The sequence below is a fragment of the Anthonomus grandis genome, chromosome 6 (assembly GCF_022605725.1).
Source record: "Anthonomus grandis grandis chromosome 6, icAntGran1.3, whole genome shotgun sequence".
Taxonomy (NCBI): domain Eukaryota; kingdom Metazoa; phylum Arthropoda; class Insecta; order Coleoptera; family Curculionidae; genus Anthonomus; species Anthonomus grandis.
This window is the reverse complement of record NC_065551.1, coordinates 1,299,959-1,316,992: the sequence shown is the minus strand read 5'-3', so window position 1 is coordinate 1,316,992 and position 17,034 is coordinate 1,299,959. Positions and strand designations below refer to the sequence as shown.

Here is a 17,034-nt window from a genome sequence, read left to right as displayed (position 1 = left end):
AGGAATATTGCTTTTGTATACACGGCATATTTGGCATGTTCGTTTGATATTCCATGGATATTCGATGCCGTTTGAAAAAGTCACATGAGCACTACCTAACCTATTTAACTTTGCTACGTTATCATTATTATAGTAGCCCTTGTAATAACCATATACTTTTCCCTCTAATTATTCTTTTAAAAATCCAAGTTGTATTATTTGGAATATTTAATTATTTACTTTAATTAGCAATTTTATGTTAAAAAAAATCAACTATAGGCATTGGGAGTGTACAAATTTACATGCTTCCTGTTGTACGCCAGGGCAGTTAGCAAAAATAGGAGAAGTTTTTGCAATCAAGCTGAATTTTTCACAGATGGTAGTACCCATCAATAGTACTTTGTAAAAAAAAGTTACACCTTCTAGGAGGCTTGCTTTTTCCGCCATGTTAAATTAAAGATGGCGGCTGGTGCTATTCTTAAAAAAAATCGTAACTTTCTTATTTATTACCAGATTTTCGTCAAGTAAAAAACATTATCTTTATTTTTAACTAGAGAATAAGACAAAAATATAAAACTTCTTTGACAAGCTTTTCAATCGAAAAGCTTGTCTTCAACTTTTAGCCAACCGTACTCTTTACCAAAAAAAGTTAATATTTGTTTTATGCGCTTTTGTTTTAATTTTAAAACAGTCGCCAAATTTATGATAGGTACTTTAGGAGATAGAGTTAAAAAGCGCTTACAAAATACCAAAAAAAAAATAAATAATAATAAAACTTATGCAGGATGTAACTTTACTTCTTGTTTGATTTATGTATCAAAATATTTTGTAACAAATACACTAAAAACAAAAATATGTTTATAACAAAAACAGTTTGGTTTTAACTTATAAAAGAAATATAAACATTAAAAAAAAATAAAAAAAAACATTGTTATTTTTAATAATAAGGAACATTATATATTGGTAGATATTCTTTTTTGTGCCAAAAAATTACAAACGAAGCTTTTAATAGCTTTCAACTAACAATAATATATAACTATTTATCGTTAAAAGTTATAACGACTTATTTGGTTACATTTTACTTAAACTTCATCATCTATTTCCACTTCATCCAAATCAATTCTGGGTGCATTCATACAAGCTAAATTGCATTTTTTACCTAAAATGCCGCATTTTCGATTATACGAAGTACAAATATAGTTTGCTGTGCATAGATCTTTGCATTTGCAAAAAAAAGTAGCCATTAGGTGTTCGGGCCCCGGGGGTTTTGTGTATGTTACTGGGAAAAGCTCATTGCCATTGGAAAACCACCCCCACTCAAGTGGGTCCAACTCGTTTCCTCTCCAGCTTTGTAACTGTAAATACACTCTAAATACATGTTGCTTACAGGAGTCTTCTGTGGGAGGAAGATTTGCCAAATCAAAATTAGATCCTAAACCTTGTGTTGCTCTTGACTGATTAAGATTTTCACAGTTTTAAACGGGAAAAAATTTTAATATAAGTTTTTGTCCAACTTCACTTGGGACAGCCTTATTCATATAAGGGGCATTAAAACTTTTGATAAAATCATACATTTCAGGATTATCTTTTAATACGTCAAATATTCTTTTTTTGACCATTTTATATGGATACGAGGTAGTATCACATCCTGTAAATGCATGAATGAATAAAAGATTTTCACGGATCTGTTCTGAGAGCAAAGTTTGAATTTTAAAAATATTTAGAAATTTATCAAGAGCTTTATTCGTGCTGGTTGCCCAAACATATAGCTGGTGGTTAGACTTATTTGCTAAGGAAATTAAAATTACAATTAGATCTGTATCATTACCGAAGACTACTACATCTTGCGATTGACATTCTGTTATTGCGGTTAAGGCAACAACTCTGTCACAATCAGATTTCATATGTGTGACTTTTATACCCTTTTCTTTCAACTTCTCGGCTAGGCAAGAAATAAACCTTTCTTTGTTCGAAGAATTTGATAGGAAGTCTGCTTGCGAGAAGACCAGCGATGTGTTTTCCTGAAACTCAACCCTAGGCGTAATTTTTGATTGATGTCTACGATGTTCCTCGTCCTTGGTGGACTTTTCACTATAACCATCAAAAACTACCCAAGAGATGAAACCAAAATTTTCAATAACATAATGGAAATAGATTTTAAATATATCGCCAAATGTTACTAATTTGGGCTAGACAATTTTATGTAGTAAGCAACCACCATCAATGACTGAAAGTGGATTTTTTAGTGTGTCGGGTTTCTCAAATTCAAAATTATCTTTACAAAGATGGGAAATCAGAACAGACTTATTCTCTTTGCGAAGTTTTCCTTGGCTAAAGAAATACGGAGGATAGGTACTTAGTTCATGTTCGAAAAACGTCTTCCAATCATTTTCGTTTCTCATAGTGAGCAATACTCTATTAAAGAACTATTGGGGATTTACGTCAACTAGATTTTTTTACTTTGTATTTTGCTGTAGTTTCTTGCGACCTCAATTTTTGGAGAAAAATTTTGAGCCTGTAAAATAAGATGATAAAAGAAAAGTGTAAATTTTTTTTTTTTTACTTTTTTTGTCAGAAATATAACCTGTCAAAATAGTTTTATATTTCATTCTTTAGTGAGAAGCAAATATAATGTTTTTTACTTGACAAAAATCGGTTAATAAATAAGAAAGTTAGGATATTTTAAAAAATAGTACCATCCGCCATCTTTAATTCAACATGGCGGAAAAAGCAAGCCTCCTAGAAGGTGTAACTTTTTTTTACAAAGTACTATTGATGGGTACTACCATCTGTGAAAAATTCAGCTTGATTGCAAAAACTTCTCCTAAAGGCAATTTTTTGAGCTAACTGCCCTGACATATTGTGAATGTGTCTTAACACCGTAATAAAAATATAAACCTAACTTAAGTCTATATCTGTCAGGTTGCTCAGTACATACAGGTTATGTTATATCATGTCTTGTTTTGTGTCTCATGTCTGTTGTGTAGTAGCTTCTTGTATGTCTTGTAATTATTTAAATAAAAAGTCTTACTGAAGAAACAGTTGTATTTATTTAAATACATAACACTTACCTTCTAAATCAAACAAGTTCTTAGTGAAAAGTGACTGTTTTAATAACCTGGAAGGAATATGACCGTTAAAATGTTCAAAATCCTTTTGCATAATTTGCTTGATGACTTTCGGATCGATCGGCACAAAAACCTTCCTGTACGTGTTGTATATTCCACCATAAGGGCACCCTCTTGCCCTAAACTGCTTATAAAATTCAAGAAAGCTTTCCGCAACAGAAGTGTCACCTCTTATCATTCCCCTTGCGTTCCCATATAAAAATTCCGGTTCCAATTGTGGCACACCTCGTCTTTTCCAATAGGTATGATGCCATTTTAAGTAGAAATAGAATATAGTTGGAAGCACTGTAACTAGTAATAGTAACAAAACCATCGTTACTTTCTCTAATTAAAAAACAAATTAAATATGTCGTTATCGTCCAAATTACTGCTTTTTATCAGAGGATTTTTAAGTGAGTTTATTTTTAGGATCACATTATCATATTATTAATATTTATTTACGCAGTTTGCAGACGTTTAACAAGTTTAAGTCCTTATAAAATGCGTGTTAATATGTAAATAAGTTATATTATGTTACTATTTATTAATTCTAAAAGAAACAAAAGCGAGACTAGACGCGACGGTAAAGACGAGAAGGTATTAAGGCTCTAACTTAAGAAGTAAGAAATGTAAAAATATAGGGTGTATGTCTTATGAGTCTTAACTTAACCAAAATTCACTTACATACTCTATAAACACGATCTTACTGCCAATTCAATAAAAAGTAAATGACCACTGCTAGGGGGCCGCCATTTTGCGTGTGTCCTTTCGATCTAGATCACTCTGACAAATTTCAGTTGTGCCAATTGTAGGAAAACAAAACAATTAAAGTTTTTGAGAGGTTATGTTTACAAATACAAAATAAAAAGTTACATTTAGTTAAGAATTCAAGATATCTTATATCTTATAAATCCTAATACCATGAAAATCATGATATTCATTTAAATTTTTGCTTGTATTTACTTAACAAATTCAGTTAAAAACACTTTTATTTTCTTTCTATTTTTACTATTACGACTTTTACTTTCCCTCTATGTACCACATTAATAGGTACAACCATCTATAAAAATCAAAATATACATGATTTTATGAGGGTTTGTAATTAGCAAGGGTTTATATAGTAAAAATAAACAACTATACAATAGATTATTTTGACTCTGCTAATTTTGATAACGTGGCTGATACTATTAACGCTGATCTGAACGTAATAAATCAATTTTCAAAAGAGCATAACCTTGTCATTAATCCTAATAAAACAAAAATGGTTTTGTTTTCAAACCGAGGATGTCATAAAAATATAATGGAAATTGTTCACATTCAATTGGATAACGAAACTATTTTGTTCTCTGATACTGTGAAGGTTCTGGGACTTAACAATAGACAATTCTTTAAGGTTTAAGGAACATGTTAATACTCTTCTGCAGAGGTGTTATTTACGCATGAGTTATGTGACGAGCCACCCTGTACAACCATGGAAGCCACTAGCTGCTGACCCTGCATTTTATTACAACAAAACTGTTTCATTGTTTATTATCGAGTTAGTCAATTGAAGTTGCTAAGACAATTAGCATGTAATTTGTATTAATTAATTTTCAAATAAAATAATATTTTTTAAAAAGGCGTTTTGGTTGTTAAGATAGTTAAATGGCGCAGTCGGTAGGATAGTCCGGAGTTAGATCGGTTAGTGTATCGAACGTTCGTTTTAACGATTAATCGGACTATACGAAACTTGATGAAAATTCGGTGGAGGTATCTGCAGTGAATTTATCGAAAATTGCTGAAACAAGAAGACCACTATTGGAGATTCATCGGTGATTAGATACAAATCATCTAATTACGCAAGGAGGCAGAATATTAGACTGTCCCTTATAGAAATGACCATCGCCTTTATGTAAGTACAGCTCATTAAGTTAATGTCCAATATAGATGAATTAAGCGTTGTATTGAATAATCTTAAAATCTCTTCAGTTGACTCACCATTAGATAATAATTTAAATTTAGAAAATTTACATTTAAATACTAGGATGCCCACTTTTAAACCGGAATATTTAAATTGTGTCCCGAATTTTGATGGGAACCCTAATGATCTTAACCGATATCTCGTAAACTGTGAAACTTTAATTAAGCACTTTTATGATCAAACGGATCCTAATAAATTTGAAAATGTTTATTTACTTAATTGCTTAATAGGTAAATTAATTGGAAATGCTAAAATTGTGGTAAATATTCAAAATGTAAGTACTTGGAATGATCTTAAACTAACTCTTGAAAGAAATTTTGCTGATCAAAGAGATGAGGCTTGCCTCAATCGCGACCTTGTTATGCTTAGGCAAAATTCAAATGAAAATCCCAATCAGTTTTATGATAAGGTACTGCATTTATTGAATTTACTTTGTTCATATATTGATAGTCATGAAATTACAGATGTTGCTAAAAATTTAAAACGTACAATGTACTCAGAATTAGCACTTAAAACCTTTGTATCAGGTCTTAAAGAGCCTTTAGGGACAAATATTCGGTGTATGCGGCCAAGAACCCTAGCCGAAGCTTCTCAATTTGTAAATCAAGAAAACAATAGCTTATACTTTCAGAATAATAATAAAATTAATAAACCTCAGTATAATCAAAGTTTTAATAAATCTATACAAAAACCCAACTACATCCAACCAAATTTAAATAATCATAATAATTTTAACTCAAGTACACCCCATGATCTATTTATGAGACAAAATGTTTTTCCATCTCAACCAGTTCCTATACGCCCTAGAATTTTACCTCAACGTCCTCTGCCAACAAACTCGCAAGTTTTTGGTAGACCACCCCAAAATCGAAACGTTTTTAGGCCAAATCAAATGAGAGAAAAAGATCTTCCTCGACCGACGCCTATGAGCATAACTTCTAGACAATTCTCCCATAATTCTAGAAATAATCAATCTATGCAAACTTATAACCCTAATCAATCACAACGAAACTTCCAAACTAGACAAAATCACTTTGTGCCCTCAGGCCCTCGTAATTTTGTATCAGAAGAATTATATAATACTGAGACTAATCAATATTATGATGATTATGATGATAATTATTATTGCGATTCAAAAGAACCCACAACTTTTGATGATGAGGTTCATCAAAATAATTCCCAAGTTCTGTATGAAGCATATGACGATCAACAAGAACCCGAAACTTTAGAAAATTTTACAAAACAGCCTCCAGAGGAGACCAATCCTTAGTAGCTCCTATAATAAGCTTCAATTTAATTACTACCAGTAAACTACCCTACATTATATTTCCAGAACATAATTTAAAATTTTTAATTGATAGCGGTTCATCTCGATCTTTCATTAACCCTAACTTGGCAAACAAATTTTACAAAAAGGATATAATAGAAGACCCGTTTATTGTATCTCGTGGAAAAGAAATGTCAGCTCATAAATTTAGTACTCTTATACCAACATCCAGAATTTTTAACTTACCCGAACCTTTACAATTAAAATTCTTTTTATTTAAATTCCATGACATTTTTGATGGTCTTATAGGAGTAGATAATCTTGAAATTTTAAAAACAAATTTAGATTTTGGCAATGGTTACTTACGTACTCCTTATGCTCAAATAAAATTACTTTTCCAAAACACAAAACGAAACCTAAATCAAATAAGTGTAGAACCCCGATGCGAACAAGTTATAAAAATTAAAACTTCAATCAAAAATGGTGAAATCATTATTCCATATCAAAAAATAGGAAATTGTGAAATCCCAGAAAGTCTCTCTATTGCAAAGAATGGCATAGCCCTCACCACTATCTTAAATAGCTCTACCGATCAAATTCTATTAGATTTTTCCGAACCCATAAAAGTTGAACCCTTTGAAAGAAAAGAATTAGAATCCATTGATTTTAACTTAATCGATAATTTTACCAATAAATCTCCTAATTTTAAACCGGAAAAACTAATCAGAACAGATCATATGAATCAAGAAGAAAAATTTGCAATTTTAAAATTATGTAAAGAATACTCTGATATTTTTTATGATGAAAATACTCCTCTTACGTTCACAAGTCAGGTAAAACACGAAATTAAAACCACAGATGAAACACCCATTTATTCGAAAACATACAGATATCCCTTTATTCACAAACAAGAAGTTGAGCGTCAAATAAAAAAGATGTTGGAGCAAAATATTATAAGACCCAGTGTATCCCCATGGTCCTCACCAATTTGGGTAGTACCAAAAAAAATTGACTCTAGCGGAAAACAAAAGTGGAGATGCGTAATAGACTTCAGAAAACTGAATGAAATTACCATCGATATGCGGTATCCTCTACCCAATATAACAGATCTTCTCGATAAGCTAGGTAAATGTCAATATTTTTCAACCCTCGATCTAGCGAGTGGTTTCCACCAAATTCCAATGAACGAAAAGGACATTCCGAAAACTGCTTTCAGTTGTGAGAATGGGCACTACGAATTTCTGCGTATGCCTTTTGGCCTGAAAAATGCCCCCGCGACCTTCCAACGCGCAATGGACAATGTCTTTCGTGGAATGCAAAACGAAAAGTGTGCCGTTTACCTTGATGATATAATTGTCTACTCTACCTCTTTACAAGAACACATCGATAAATTACGCGCCGTTTTCCAACGTCTTCGTGAAACCAATTTCAAATTACAGCTAGATAAAACCGATTTTTTAAAAAAAGAAGTAGGATATTTAGGACACATTGTTACCCCTTCAGGTGTCAAACCCAACCCCGAAAAAATTAAAGCCATTAAAAATTATCCTATTCCAAAAACTACTAAGCAAATTAAGGGATTTTTAGGATTATTAGGCTATTACAGGAAATTCATTGATAATTTCGCTAAATTGACTAAACCTTTAACCAAATGTTTAAAAAAAGGAGCCACTATAGAACATAACGCTGAATTTATAAATTGCTTTGAAACCTGTAAAAATCTTTTAATGAACGACCCTATTTTACAATATCCAAATTTTAACAAACCCTTTAATTTAACAACGGACGCAAGCAATATAGCACTAGGTGCTGTGCTTTCTCAAGGACCAATTGGTAATGACCTACCAATCGCATATGCATCACGTACTTTAAATGATAGTGAGGTCAATTATTCAACAATAGAAAAAGAACTTCTTTGTATTGTCTGGGCTACGAAGTACTTTAGGCCTTATCTCTACGGACGAAAATTCAACATAATTACGGATCATAAACCTTTACAATGGTTATTCTCACTAAAGGATCCTTCATCAAAATTACTACGTTGGCGAATTAAATTAGATGAATATAATTATACGATTTATTATAAAAAGGGTAAACTAAATACAAATGCCGACGCCCTTTCACGTGTAGAAATCCACACCAATGATACGGATACAAATTTTAATTTAAGTAAATATATTGAGGAATTTAATCAGTCTCTTCAAAATTCCGAAAATTTAAACCCAGAAAATGAAAACCCTGACCAAGACAATATTTCAATGATTGTGCAACATGACCCTACAGATCAATGCCCCCAAACAAACGAAGGCCCTGAAAATCTTCCCGTCGAAAACACAGACGATATAGTGCAACCTGATATTCCTAATGACGATAACGCAAATGACGACACTGTTCATACCAATGCTGAACAAAATCCTATTGTAGGTATACCGATCGTTGAGACACCAGTTAATTACGGGTTAAACCAAATAATAATATCTGTTGTTTTACATTCCCCGGCAATTCCCAAAATTAAAATTTTGTTTGAAAAAAAGAAACGAATTAATTTACAAATATCCCAAAATAATTTCGATAATGATATAATAAATTTTATAAAAGATTATGTAAAGCCAGGCTTGCAATATCACTTATATTTCGAAAATCCTGAGTTTTTTGAACCTTTTTGTGAAGTCATCAGAAAAACGTTTAAATGGCCATCTTTAAAATTAAAGCGTTGTTTAACTAAATTAATAGATGTCACACACAAAGACGATATAAAAGAAATTATAAAAAATTATCATGAATCAAAAACAAACCATCGAGGAATAGATGAAACTGAAAGAAGGATTAAAGAAAAATACTATTGGCTAGATTTAAAACATTCTGTACAAACTTTTATAAATGATTGTGAAATCTGTCAACAATGTAAATATGAACGCCATCCAGTCAAAGTAAAAATGAATGTTACACCGACAGCTAATCGACCATTTGAAATTCTCCACATTGATGTTTTTACTGTTGAAAAAAACAAGTATTTAACTATAATTGATTCTTTTTCAAAATATGCGCAAGCTTACCCAATTTCTACAGCCGAATCTATTGAAGTAGCTGATTGTTTATTAAATTTCTTTTCCCACCATTCTGTACCGAAACAAATAATTACCGATAATGGAACCGAATTCAAAAATTCATTAATTTCAGAATTACTTGATATACACAAAATTAAAATCCATTTCATTTGTCCAAATCACCCTGATTCAAATGGTATGATAGAAAGATTTCATTCAACTATTTTAGAGCATATTCGAATTCTAAATACCACTGGATTTTTAAAGACACCCACTAATAAAAAAATGATTTACTCTGTTCTCGCATATAATCATACAATCCACTCATCTACAAAATTTAAACCAATTGATATAGTTAATGGCCATATTACGGAAAATAGTCCTTTTGATATAAAACTTGATCAACTATTGATTAACGATTATGTCAATTCGCATAAAGAAAAAGTTAAATTGCTCTATTCCCAAATAAACGAAAAATTACATCATAATAAAGAAACTGTAATTGAAACCCGCAATAAAAATCGTGACGACCCTGAAATATTTGCACCTGATCAGCAAGCATATGTGAGAAAACACATAAGACAAAAAACCGCTAATGTTTTTAAAAAACCGACAATTCTTAAAACTACTGATAATGTTCAAAAAACGGTTTCCACAGAACTTGATAAAAAGATTCACATGAATAATTTAAAAAGACCGCGTAAGAAACCTTATTCCTTTGATAACAACGACTAGAGTTGTTTATTTTCAATTATCTTATTTCTTTTAGATTGCTCACGTTCATCGTGGGAATGCAAGGAAACGACGATATAGAAATTAGAAACCTAAGTAGCCATGCTGGCTTAATTCCAATAAATTTAGGATCTGCTAAAATTCAAGAATCAAGCTATAATCTAATACACTATTTTAACCTTAATCCGTTAATTTTAGAGATAGGACAACTAGATAAGAAAACTAATAATTTAACCTTAGTATTAGAAAATGATAAGAATTTTTATAAAAATGATTCTCTTAATCAGCTAAAAATTTTAAGTTTAATTAAAGATAAGGTAGATATAAAGCTTCATGAAATATTACCTAATGTCAGAGTAAAAAGAGGTTTAATTAATGGACTAGGGTCAATATTTAAATCAATTAGTGGTAATTTAGATGCATCAGATGGAGAGCGGTATGATACGTTAATAAAACAATTAGAACAAAACCAAGAGAAATTAGCAAATAACTTGTATAATCAATATAAAATATCTTTAAATGTTATTGATCAATTTAATGTTACGATAAGCAAAATTATAAATAATCAAAAAATATTGGAAAATAAAATGAATGATATTTACTCATTGATTTTAGGATCTGAAGGACATTATTTGGTTATCAAAGATTATTTAGATCAATTAATTAACCTATATGAAGTTATTAATTCTGTTTTACAAGATATTGAAAATTCTATCTCTTTTGCAAAAATAAATGTGATGCATCCAAGTATTATAAAAACAAAAGATTTATATCATGAACTCCTTAAACTCGAAAAACAATTAAATAATAAAAAGTTACCTTTTGCAGTAACATTAGAAAATACATTTTTAATTCAAAAGTTTATCGATATAGAATGTTATATTGTAAATAATAAAATAACATATTTCCTAAAAATACCAATTATGCAACCTTTTACTTTTACATATTATCATTTATATTCTGCACCAATATTTAATGGGAGTCAATTTAAGGCGATTGTACCACGAAATAAATTTTTGCTTAAAAATGAGCTATACTATTCCTTCACGAGCGACCCTTGCAAGAAAGCTACCAGACAACAATATATATGCCAGAAGATGACACTTGAAGATATTACTGAAGAAGCACCCTGTGAGATCCTGCTTTTGGAGAATAAAAATACTTCCACCTGCAAAAAGGTCCAAATAGTTGCTACCAAATCCAAGATTCTGCGCATCGAAGAATCCAATCAGTTTATTGGAATTCTTCCTAATCAAGAGGTCATTAAACTCAACTGTAATAAACAAATTGAGTCAATTCGTTTAAAAGGCAGTTTCCTTTTTAACGTACCTCAAAATTGTGAAATTGTTACCAATCAAGCGAAGTTCCTGATCGATAAGCCAATTGTAAGCATCCAATCAATGATACTTCCAAGAATCGTGGAACCAACGTTCGAAGAAAAATCTTCAAGTTTCAAAATCCACCTTGACGACATCAGATTGGACGAACTTCATGCTGTAAAACATCAAATTTTGCAAAATCCGCCCTTTCACCTAATCGAACAACAATCAATAATTGGAAGCCCTAGTTTATGGACGATATTTATTTATTTATTATTAATAATTGTAACTAGTTATTTCTGCTACAAGAAGTTCCTGTATACCAGATGTTCGAAAAGATCGACCAATCTAGAAGCTGCCAATGTTGGAGATGTTCAACTTCCACCCTAGCCCATGAAGTTGAATTTTAGGAGGGAGGAGTTATGTGACGAGCCACCCTGTACAACCATGGAAGCCACTAGCTGCTGACCCTGCATTTTATTACAACAAAACTGTTTCATTGTTTATTATCGAGTTAGTCAATTGAAGTTGCTAAGACAATTAGCATGTAATTTGTATTAATTAATTTTCAAATAAAATAATATTTTTTAAAAAGGCGTTTTGGTTGTTAAGATAGTTAAATCATGCGTATGCTTTATACCAATAAACACATTTTAAATTTTAAAACTAGGAAAAAACTCGTAGTGGCTCTTGTTTTATCTATTTTAAATTACTGCCTTATAGTTTATTATCCTTGCTTAGACCAAATAAATCGTTACCGCTTGCAACGCGTGCAGAATACTTGCTGTAGATTTATTTTTAACCTCGGAAAGTTTGATCATGTATCAGACTCTATATTTCAGTTGAGGTGGTTAACGCTACCTTACCTATTCAAATTCTTCACTTCTACTTTTATTTATCGATTATATGTTAGTCAAAGACCTGAATATCTTTTTGAAAAGTTAATACCAAGAAACCAGGTTCACACTCGAAATATTAGATACAATATCTTGACCATGCCGCACCATTTTACGGCTCTATTCGAGCGTTCTTTTACTTATAATGCCGTTAAGTTCTTTAATACTTATAAACCAATATTTAATACTTCGTTAAATGTGTATAGGAAATATTATAAACTTTTGTTTTTAAATCAATCCAAAATATAGTCTAGTGTTCTAGAAGATAAATACTTTATATATACTTGTTTCTTTTTTTGTTTTTTTTCTCGTTTTTTCCATTTAAACTGTGAATGTTAGGAATGTAAGGAAGGTTAAGAGTTAAAGAGTAGCTTTAAGCTAATCTTCGCCTTCTTTGGCAATGTAGTATTAAGTAATATTGTAAGATTAATATTGCTTTTGTTAATAAAGACATATTATTATTATTATTATTATTATTATTATTATTAGAACTCTATATATTATTCTATCAGGCAATTCACAATAAGTTCGTGGGATAGACCCCTCTTTAAAGATCTCTTTAAAAATACGACGAAAGTAATACAAAATCAGCCCAAAAATTTATCTGGGTACGGCCCCGCAAGCCTTAAAATCAGTGCAATAGAGTGACACAAAAAAAAAGTTACATTCAAAAACTTTCAAAAAAGGGCATGTTGCGTTTTCGCATCATTGGCTAAATATATGAACAAAAAAAAACGTAATTTTACTTTTTATGGTAACGCTCAAAACAATCGGTATGGAGGGGCACGTTGCATTTTTTACATAAAAATACCGTTTGACTGCTACATATTTTGCATCTACGTCTGGAGTGGAGCGATTTAGTGATAATATGACCGATATTATCATATCTTTGCTTAAGAACTGCCCTAGGGGTAGTAATAGATGTACGATTTAAAGTTTAGTTGACTAATATTTTTGTCACTGACAATGTTATAAACCTTCCAACAATTGACTAACGTGCTATCTATAGTGTTAACGAACAAAGGCCACAACCACTTTTTTCCAGATCCCTATTCTATAATTGGCTATACCGTTATCGTGGAGATCTACTCCCCCCATGAATTTGTTGTACATCTTGATAACATTAGGTTGTTGAATAAAATTGTCTTTTTTTGCTTTACGGTCATACCTTTTAGCTCTGTATAATGGTTCGCCATTGTAATGGTTACTTATTACTGTGACCACTGAATTATCGTTCCATCGAACTAATGAGACCCCACTGACAGTGTCATGTGCCGAAATGTAGTAGCCGCGTTTTTGTTTAGAAATACTTTTGGTCCCTTAGAACACCCAAGGACAGCGGAGGGTTCTGTTTTCCCTTATAGTTCCGCTCGCAAAATAACCTTTATGGGTAAGATATGAAAATAATTGAAACGAAGAAAAATAATTAACAAAAAATACCTGATGCTTCATTGGGTCATTCACTATAGACAATAAATCAACAACAACTTGCCCACCCATACCTAACACAGATTTTTGTTTATTTGGATTTGCTCCTGCGTATGGAATGAACTGATATAAATAACCGTCTGACGAACAAATACACCATAATTTAAAACCAAATCTAACGGGTTTACCCCTAATGAACATTTTGCAGGAGTGCCTGCCAAAGTAAGGAACCATTTGTTCGTCAATGGACAGACAGTGTGAAAATATACCAAACTGCAACATTTTCTGATTTATGAGATCAAAAATGGCCTAAGCTTACAAAACTTGTCATTTTTATCTAATTGTGCGTTATCTGACAAATGGAGGTTTTTTTTATATTGTAAAATTTATTTTGACTCATACATTTTTTCACAATGTCTATCCCCTTGTCTTCATCAGTTGACCAATATAGTTGTGTTTGTGGTAGTTTATGATAGTATTTATTTACCTGTAAATATTAGCAGTCCTATAAACTTTAGTAATTTATATTTATCCAACTCAAAATCATGTCGATTATTGTCTTTTGCATATTTTTCCGAAAATGTTACAATAAGATTTAATACTTGGTCATCATAGAACAAAAAGAAAATGTCTAAAGGTGACTTTCCGTGTAGTAAATCTACCAATTTCTCAAGCGCAGGGCCTTCATTCGAAATAGGCTGGGACATCATAGGAATTGAACCCTTTTTCCATTTTGGTTCCCTGCTTTGAAATTGGCTGTTAGACCTTTCGATTTTCCGTTTCTTTTCTGCCAAACTCTCATCATCAGACGAATCCCAGTCAAATTCATTGTCCTGTCTTATCTGTAATTCAAATGTGCCCACTATGTCCACATCATTTTGGCTGTTTTTTTCGTTTACAGCAGTTACATCGTCTTCTATATTTTCTTCGTCAGTAAAGCTATCTGGTTCTAGAAGAATATAAACAGCATCAATTTCAACTAAAATAATATCCGTCTAGATAACAGGCCTAACAAAAATACTTAGTAGATCTTACCAACATCTCCGGAATGTTCTGCTTCCAATTCATCTACTACTTCATATAAAGCACTCTCCAGCTCTTTTTGCGTAAGAAATTTAGGCATGTTTTTCGAAAATACACATACACTTAGCACCGATTAAAATTTAATATTACTAAAAACTTTCTTACACACAAACACACACACGCAAGCCTAAACCGCAATATCTCTAGCTGATACCACAGTCTAACAAGTCTTTCAACTAAGTTGAAATCTTTATACTTTGCTGATACCGTTGGCAACTCAAGCGCTATTTCGACCAAAATATAGATAACGTATTTTCCCAGTGATGCGTTTCCGCAACATTTACAATTTGGAGTCAAGTATTTTGAAATTTGTAAAATTTTTTTGTTGTCAGTAAAAAAAGGTAAATACACACATGTGCTAGCAATACGATTCAGCTAAACAAATCTCGCCTGTATTATGCTTACCAATAATAAACAATAATATTCGAAAAAATGTTTAGACATTAAAATTTTGCTTGAATTGGAATAAAAATTTAAAAATCAAAACACTGGTTTATTTATTGAGTGTTTTAAAAATCTTTTTAATTCAACCTTAGTAAATACTATAGTAACGTTAGATATTTCATTTTTTTATTTTGTTTATATTATAAAAAAAAATTAATATGACTGTTGCGTTTTCGCATCATTGGTAAAAATGGGTTAATAGACTTTCTAAAAAGAGCTGAGAAGTCTGGGATCTGTCTGGCGGTGTTTAAAATGTTTTGTAAAATGCTTTGATTTTAGTCCGCGGTCAATTTTTTTGATATAATTTTCTTGTGATATTATTTCCTTTCTAAAAATACACGGTCTATAAATATACGGTTTTATACACGGACTATTTACTGGGGCATCTGCGATACATCAAAGATTCTAATAGATCTCTGAATTGGACTTTATAAAGGACTTCATTATTATTTCCTCCTAATGGCACTTGTGCATGCAATGGCAACAACGATTACTCATAAAAATCTATTTCTAGAATCGTTATGTACTGCGTTTCATAATTCTATTAGTCGATAACATTGAAATTGATTTATATAAAACCCTTGACGTGCATTAAACTATTAGTAGTGCAATAAAAATGAACTCCTACCTAATTATAGTGACTCTAGTGATAACCCTTGCCACTACATTATTTTTTAAAATGGCGTCACCAGGCGTGGACAAGTCTTTGTTGATCAAAATCTTTAAATTGATCATGATCATTTCAAATGCCTGAAATAATTTTGTTTTTATTTCAGGCAGTTGATCATCTAAATTTCATGATGTTCCAACTTAAAAAACAAATGAGCCTCAAGTGCCTGGAATAATTCTGTTTTTATTCCAAGAAGTTGATCACCTAAATTTCCTGATGTTCCAACTTAAAAAACAAATGAACCTCAAGTACTTGGAATAATTTTGTTTTTATTCCAGGCAATTAATCACTTAAATTCCCTGATATTCCCACTTAAGAAACAGATGCCCCTCAAATGCTTGAAATAATTTAATTTATATTTCAAGCAGTTGATCACTTAAATTCCCAGATATTCCCACCTAAAAAATAAATGAACTTCAAGTGCCTGTAATAAATTTGTTTTTATTCCAGGCAGTTGATCTCTTGAATTTCCTGATATCCCCACATCAGAAACAAATGAGCCTCAAGTGTCTGGACTAATTCTGTTTTTTTTTCCGGACAATTGATCTTCTGAATTTTCTAATATTCCCATTTAAAAAACAAATGAGCCTCAAGTGTCTGAAATCATTTTGTTTTTATTGCAGTCAGTTGATCACGTAAATTTCCTGACATTCCCACTTTTATTAAATTTAAATCACTTAAAGATTTTTCATACATTTTATTATTTATACATTCTCAAGGAATGAAACGATTTAAAAAAAAAAATAAATTGAATTAAATTTTTTGAAATTATTCTAAAATCATCTCAGGTCTTTATTTTTAGCCCTTGTTGGTTACACCATTTACATTGGTTGCTAAGGGACCAACGAGGGTGCAAAAAATTACTCGGGTAATTAAAATTGATGATTTTTTTGAAAAAGTTGTAAAATTTTAAATAAAATAGAAACTTACAATATCTGGAATTTTTACAATTTAACGTTTTGAGAAAATATTTAAAAAGTCTTCGTTTTAAGCCTTTGTTGATCAAACTCTTTAAATTGAGGAATATTAAAGGACCAACAAAAAAACAGATTTTGAAAATCCATTATTAAATTTAACTGTTTTAAAGATCATTCATAAATTT

At 31.2% G+C, this 17,034-nt stretch overlaps 1 protein-coding gene and 1 long non-coding RNA gene across 3 annotated transcripts in view; one reads left to right on the top strand and one right to left on the bottom strand.

The window, feature by feature from the left end:
* The window catches only part of LOC126737183 (uncharacterized), an 85,963-nt gene that overhangs the window by 34,309 nt on the left and 34,620 nt on the right, over positions 1-17,034 (top strand). The gene's annotated exons all lie outside the window — the stretch shown is intronic.
* Positions 1-17,034, bottom strand: part of LOC126737171 (cytochrome P450 3A19-like) — a 43,535-nt gene that overhangs the window by 22,307 nt on the left and 4,194 nt on the right. The window contains exon 1 of one of the 2 annotated variants that reach the window (XM_050441937.1): positions 3,051-3,466. The exons of the other annotated variant lie outside the window; for it this stretch is intronic. Coding sequence (XP_050297894.1) covers positions 3,051-3,420 — 370 coding nt within the window. The 5' untranslated portion in view covers positions 3,421-3,466. Of the gene's footprint in view, positions 1-3,050; positions 3,467-17,034 lie in introns of those variants that run through there. 2 annotated transcript variants of the gene reach the window in all.